The sequence below is a fragment of the Tinamus guttatus genome, unplaced genomic scaffold, assembly GCF_059628265.1.
Source record: "Tinamus guttatus ecotype Peru unplaced genomic scaffold, ASM5962826v1 Tinamus_guttatus_pri_ptg000492l, whole genome shotgun sequence".
Lineage (NCBI taxonomy): Eukaryota > Metazoa > Chordata > Aves > Tinamiformes > Tinamidae > Tinamus > Tinamus guttatus.
In genome coordinates, this window is record NW_028289026.1 from 3891795 (window position 1) to 3897794 (window position 6000).

General features: G+C 56.5%; 1 protein-coding gene across 2 annotated transcripts; it reads left to right on the top strand.

The window, feature by feature from the left end:
- Nucleotides 1-2004: 2004 nt before the first annotated feature.
- TRIB1 (tribbles pseudokinase 1) lies at nt 2005-5623 on the top strand. 2 transcript variants are annotated; one of them, XM_088533327.1, is made up of 3 exons: nt 2005-2422; nt 2756-3048; nt 4902-5623. In XM_088533327.1, the coding sequence occupies exons 1-3, from the start codon at nt 2105-2107 to the stop codon at nt 5368-5370; spliced, it is 1080 nt and encodes a 359-aa protein (XP_088389453.1). In that variant the 5' UTR covers nt 2005-2104; the 3' UTR covers nt 5371-5623. The 2 variants fall into 2 exon arrangements, with proteins under 2 accessions (XP_088389453.1, XP_088389454.1); XM_088533328.1 differs by having other exon boundaries at nt 2294-2422; nt 2780-3048.
- The last annotated feature ends 377 nt before the right edge of the window (nt 5624-6000 follow it).

The window sequence follows — 6000 nt, forward strand, 5'->3', positions numbered from 1 at the left end:
GGTATCCTTTTGCTGTAGTGGTTTTTTTTTTTTTTGAGTTTTTTTTTTCCAAATCAGCCAAAATGAGAGGAAAAAAAAGAGAAAAAGCAGCAGATGGGGATTCCCTTCTCGCGGGCTCTGCCGCATGTGCCGGGAGGGATTGGTGGGGAGCGGGTGCTGCGTGTGGACCTGCTCTGGAAATTCACACCCAAAACTTAACGTACATAAGACCTACAAAGTGAACAACTCTAATTTGGTAATGATGAACCCGCCGTGGCCACTACTTATTTATTTATGATATTAATGCTCCGAGTATTTTAAAGAACTTCTAAGGATGTGGGATGAGGAGGGGGCGTTTTAAGGATGAACCTCGGGAATCCGTAGGTTGTGGCATCTTCAAGGCAGCGTGTGGGGTCAGGCATGAGCAGTTTAATGATGCAAAATCCTGCCGGCTAAATTGAACCTGCAGTGATGCCCCAATTAGACGAAAAAAATCCAGGAAAGGAAAAGTAAAACAACTCTGATGGATAATCAAGCATGTTTTATCCATGAGAGGGACGAAAGGAATGAGCCTGCTTTGGGAGCCGAGGTGAATTGCTCAGGAACTATCTGCAGGCATGAACAAAAGCAGATTTTTGAAGAGAAAAAAAAAAAAAAAGGAAAATGCAGCCCCTGGGATATCCCTTTTTGGCATATGCATTTCGCGTTTAATGCATTAATGGGACTGCTATGCTATGAGTCATCCAGCACAAGAGTTTCATGTGTTTCTTAAAATACACCAGGAGTAGCTGAAGGCATGCACAGCTTGGCAGCGCACTTCTCCTTGGGGAATCGCAGCAAATACCTGAATTCCTGCAAACACCCGCTTCAGCAACGGCGGGACCCCATCCACCCCCGCCGTTTACACGCGCCGCCACTGCAGCTTTCAAGACGTGCCGCAAAAATGACTCTGCAACTGGGGGGGGGAAAAAAAGCAGCATTCCTTGCATTACTGTGCATTTTCACGCGAGCCTCAACGCTGAAGCTGTGCGGATTCGCAGGGATGCGAACGGCGGCGCTGGCCGCAGGTTCCTTCGGAGGATTGTGGTCGCAGCTACAGCCGTCCGCGCTTTTGTTTTGATGGCCAACTGCCCGTTTTCCTCGTGTTTTCCCCCATTCACCAACCGCTCTGGCTGGGGGGTTCCTGAACGCTTCGTGGGGGGACTCTGCCTGGTGTGGGGCTCGGTTTTGTCCGCGTTATATCCGCGTTAGGACGGCCTTAGGTGCCCTTTGCTGAGGAGCGCCGTCCTAACGTGGATATAATGTGGATATAGCACGGATATGGTGTGAATATAGCATATAGCGCTGAGGAGCGCCGTCCTAACGTGGATGTAACGCGGATATAGCACGGATATGGCACGGATATAGAGCAGATATAGCGCGGATATAGCATATAGCGCTGAGGAGCGCCATCCTAACATGGATATAACGCGGATATAGCATGGATATGGTGCAAATATAGCTCAGACATAGCGTGGATAGAGTGCGGATATAGCATATAGCGCTGAAGAGTGCCTTCCTAACGTGGATATAACGCAGATATAGCGTGGATATAACGTGGATATAGCATATAGCGCTGAGGAGCGCTGTCCTAACACAGATATGGAGCGCATATAGCGCGGATATAGCGCAGATATAGCACAGATATAGCATATAGCGCTGAGGAGCGCCATCCTAACATGCATTTAGCGCAGATATGGCGCGAATATAGCATACAGCGCTGAGTAGTGCCGTCCTAATGCGGGTATAGCGCGGATACAGCGTGGATATGGCGTGGATATAGCATACAGCGCTGAGGAGCGCTGTCCTAACGCGGATATAGCGCGGATATAGCGCGGATACAGCGTGCCCAGGAGCGAACGGGCTCCGGGGCCACCCCGCGCTCGCCCCGCTCCCCGCGGCGCCAGCGCCGCCCCGTCCCGCCCCACTTCCCCTTGCGTCAGGCGGGAGGCGGCGGCGCTGCCGCGCTGTATTTTTTTTAAAAGCCCTGGACTCCCCGAGCGCGCAGCCGGCGGCAGATGGTGCAGGCGGGCGGGCAGGAGAGCGCGCAGGGGAGCCGCTCGCCCGCAGGCCCCGCGCCGCCGCCATGAGCCGCCCCGCGCCGCGCCGCTCCGCGCTGCTGCTGCCGCCGGCGGCCGCGCGCTGCCGCGGAGCGCCCGCCAAGCGGCTGCCGCCCGACGAGGCGCCCGCCGCCAAGTGCCCGCGCCTCGCCGACTGCCCCGCCGCCGCCGAGTGCCTCAGCGCGCCCGCGTCGCCCTGCGCCGCCGGCGACGGCGACGGCAGCGGCGGCAGCGGCGCGGCCGGCCCCAGCCTCATCGCCTCCTACCTGCTGCTGCCGCTGGCCGAGCGCGAGCAGGTGTCGCGCGCGCTCAGCGTCAGCTCCGGCCGCGAGCTGCGCTGCAAGGTGAGCGCGGAGGCGGCGCGGGGGCTGCGCAGAGCCCGTGCGGACGGGCTGCCCGCGGGGAGGCTCCCGGGCGCCGGGTACAGACCCAGCCGCGGTCACCTCGGAGCGCCCGAAAGACACCTAGCGGATAGGAACGGCTGTCGGTTTTCTTTCTTTGCTCGCTCTTTCTTTGTTTTCTCCTCTTCAGCGTAAAACGAGCGGCGCTTTTAACGCTGGGGAGGGTTTCGGAAGCGTGGCGGGCGCCCGTCCAGCGGCCCGCGCGTTGTTTGGGGAGAGTTGCTATGCGAGCGGCCACTCTTGACGCTGGGTTTTGCTCCGCTTTCCTCCTCACAGGTGTTCCCTCTCAAACACTACCAGGACAAGATCCGGCCGTACATCCAGCTGCCGTCGCACAGGAACATCACCGGCGTCGTGGAGGTGATCCTCGGCGACACCAAAGCCTACGTCTTCTTCGAGAAGGACTTTGGGGACATGCACTCCTATGTGAGGAGCTGCAAGAGGCTGCGGGAGGAGGAAGCCGCCCGGCTTTTCAAGCAGATCGTCTCGGCTGTAGCTCACTGCCACCAGTCAGCTATCGTGCTCGGCGACCTCAAGCTCAGGAAATTCGTCTTTTCTAATGAGGAAAGGTAAGCGGTTCTTGGCCAGCAGCCCCTGTGAGGGAGTGGATGGGGAGAAACGCCATGTTTCAGGGCAAAAAATATAGGAGGGTGTGGAATTTGCTAGGCGAGCCAGGCGTCCCTGTGGAGGATCCCAGCATTACGTGTGTGCAAGCAGTCACAGACCTCGTTGGGCTGCGCTTATGTGCAGTCTGGAGTTGAGAGATGAAGGAGGACACTCAGCGTGAGCTCCCGCGCGTTCCCGAGTGCTCTGTGAAGCCGGGCTGGGCACAGGGACGTTCTCGGGAGCGCTCCGCAGTGCTGGGTGACCCACAGATACCTGTGCTGATCGTTGCACATAACATGACTCAAAGGCTCCGAGCGCGTGAGAAAGGCAGCTCGGGCACTGGGCACGAAAGGGAAAACAGCTCTGCCCTGGCAGCGGCGAGAGGGAGGAAGCCCCATTCCTGGGGCAGGAGAGGAGCCCCCTGGAAGGGTCTTCTCTAATAACTTCTTACCAGGGGTGTCTTTCTAGGGGAAGGTTTCCTGTGCCCTTTGAAGCTTTTCTCTCTCTTCCCTGTTGGTGCTTTGTGTGCCTGTGTCCGCATGGATGAGGGCACGCACAGGAGCGAGGGCACTACGTGGTTAACTACGTGGTTAAATATTTCTTGGGGAGTTTTTCTCTCAGGGAAAAACACCAGAGTAAAACTTAGTGCGAAGCGTAGATTTAGGGAGGGATGATTCTAAGCTTCCTTGCTGAGAAATAGTTTCCCGATTACTTTTTAATTTTAGATGTGGGAGTTACTTCATGTTTTCCAGGTGCCTTTGCTGCTCTGCTGCTCCCTCCTTCACACGGCACAGCCACAAATGGGGTCTAATAAGCAAAGCCGACGTTGATTAGGTGTTTATTAGCCATTGGAGGCTATAATAAGTAAAAGCTTTAATGCAGTTGTGCTTAGTCTGGTGAGACTTGAGGTGCTGGTAGAGAAGCAGAGGAAAATGCATGTTTTTTTTTTCTTTAACTTGACTGATGCTTCTTGAAGTAGCTTGAGGAGTAATGTATGAGTACGATAGGAAAATTAACCAGAACAGCCCCTCCGAAACAGAAACAACCGTATGTTGACATGCAAAGAAAGTAATTCCTTTGAAGGAAGCAATTGCAGCTCTTCCCACCCATAATGAGATGAAACTTTTGTTGAAATGTTAGATTGCACACAGTCTTGCTAATTTAGAAATGCGCGTTGCACAGGCGAATGTCATGTGCATCAAATTTGGCAAGAAGAGGGTTAAGCAACGCGCGGCAGACTCCTCGGCTCGCGAGCACAGGTGCAGTTTCAGCGCGCGGCAGCCAATCGCGGACCCGCCGTCCGCGTTGAGTCATATTTTCCGTTTACAGAACCAATGGGTATTTTGCATTACAACAGGAGGTCACCTCGAGGACAGGCTGCAGTTAACGCGTTTACACCCCGGCAGCCGGCGGGGCAGAGCAGAGCCCTCCCGGAGCACGTGAACGGCTCCTTGACGCGCTGCGAGCGGAGCAGGGGCTCGGGGCGGACCCCTCCGGGGGACGCGGCCCTTGCGATGGTCCCCAACTGTCAGGAACAGAAAATAAAGGATGGGGAGGTTTGAGGGTGACCCCGCACGCGGAGGAGACGTGGACTTTAGGTGTGGGAGGCCGTGCAGCTGGGCGCTGTTTGCTCAAAGCGCGCGCCGGCCTCACGGCGCTGCCCCTCGAAGGCCGCGGCGCTGCGCGCGTCGTCGCCGCCTGGCGCCGGGCAGGGAGCTGCGGTTCTCCCAGCAGGCGGGTTTTCCTTCTTAAATCCGTGCCTGGCTTCCGCTGGCGCCCGTTGGTAACGTGCGCCTGCCTTTCCTGTGCCCCCTAGGACGCAGCTGCGGCTCGAGAGCCTGGAGGACACGCACATCATCAAGGGCGAGGACGACGCGCTCTCCGACAAGCACGGCTGCCCCGCGTACGTCAGCCCCGAGATCCTCAACACGACCGGGACCTACTCGGGGAAATCGGCCGACGTGTGGAGTTTGGGAGTGATGCTCTACACCCTGCTGGTGGGACGCTACCCCTTCCACGACTCGGACCCTAGTACGCTCTTTTCCAAAATCCGGCGTGGACAGTTCTGTATCCCCGACCACGTCTCTCCCAAAGCCAGATGCCTCATCCGCAGCCTGCTGAGGCGGGAGCCCTCCGAAAGACTCACCGCTCCGGAGATTTTGCTTCATCCGTGGTTTGAAGCGGTCTTGGAGCCTGGATATACAGACCAGGAAACAGGAACTGCGGATCAAATCGTTCCAGAATATCATGGAGACAGTGACGATATTAGTTCCTTCTTCTGCTAATCCTGAAAATCTCAAAAAATCCCTCACGATTCTCACACATGGCATCTTTTTTTTTTTTAATTTTATTTTTTTTGACTTTTCCACGTTGCAGACTCACAGCATCTTAAAGTGCCAGTATGGTCAGAAAAGTGACCTTGTGTGAAACAAATGTCAAGCTGTAGATCCGCTCCCTGAGCCTCTGCCAGGTCCCCCCTGCTCGCATTGCCGGTGGGTCCCTGCCGCCGGCCCTGGAGGACCCGCGCGGGAGCCACCTGGCTCATCTCCGGCCTCCCGCGTCCTCCCAGCTTGCTTGGGATCGCAGAGCTGGACCGCCGGGCACAGAAGAGGCACAAAGGCGGCTCTTGGGGTTCCCTATCCCCGCTGGTGAAGCGGTGCAGGGGGCACGAGGCGCCTTCCTACCTGAGCAAGTCTGACAGGAATTGGGAAGAAGAGGGAAGGGACTTGGAGCTTCTGACTGCAGGAGAGGAGGTCACAATCCGCCACGTCCGGCACCTGCGTGTGGCTCCAGCTGACCGAGTCTTCTCTTGGTGAGGAACACGAAGCTGTTAAAGGTCCCTCTGCAAGACAAATCACTACCCTATCACCCTGCTGTGACTCTTCCTGAAAGAGCAAACAGTTGATCTCGCAGCT

Excerpts from the sequence above, each read along its gene's own strand:
- TRIB1 (XM_088533327.1), top strand. The coding sequence starts at position 2,105 with ATGAGCCGCCCCGCGCCGCGCCGCTCCGCGCTGCTGCTGCCGCCGGCG. Across the intron at positions 2,423-2,755 it reads GCCGCGAGCTGCGCTGCAAG|GTGTTCCCTCTCAAACACTA; the intron begins GTGAGCGCGGAG and ends TCCTCCTCACAG. Across the intron at positions 3,049-4,901 it reads GTCTTTTCTAATGAGGAAAG|GACGCAGCTGCGGCTCGAGA; the intron begins GTAAGCGGTTCT and ends TGTGCCCCCTAG.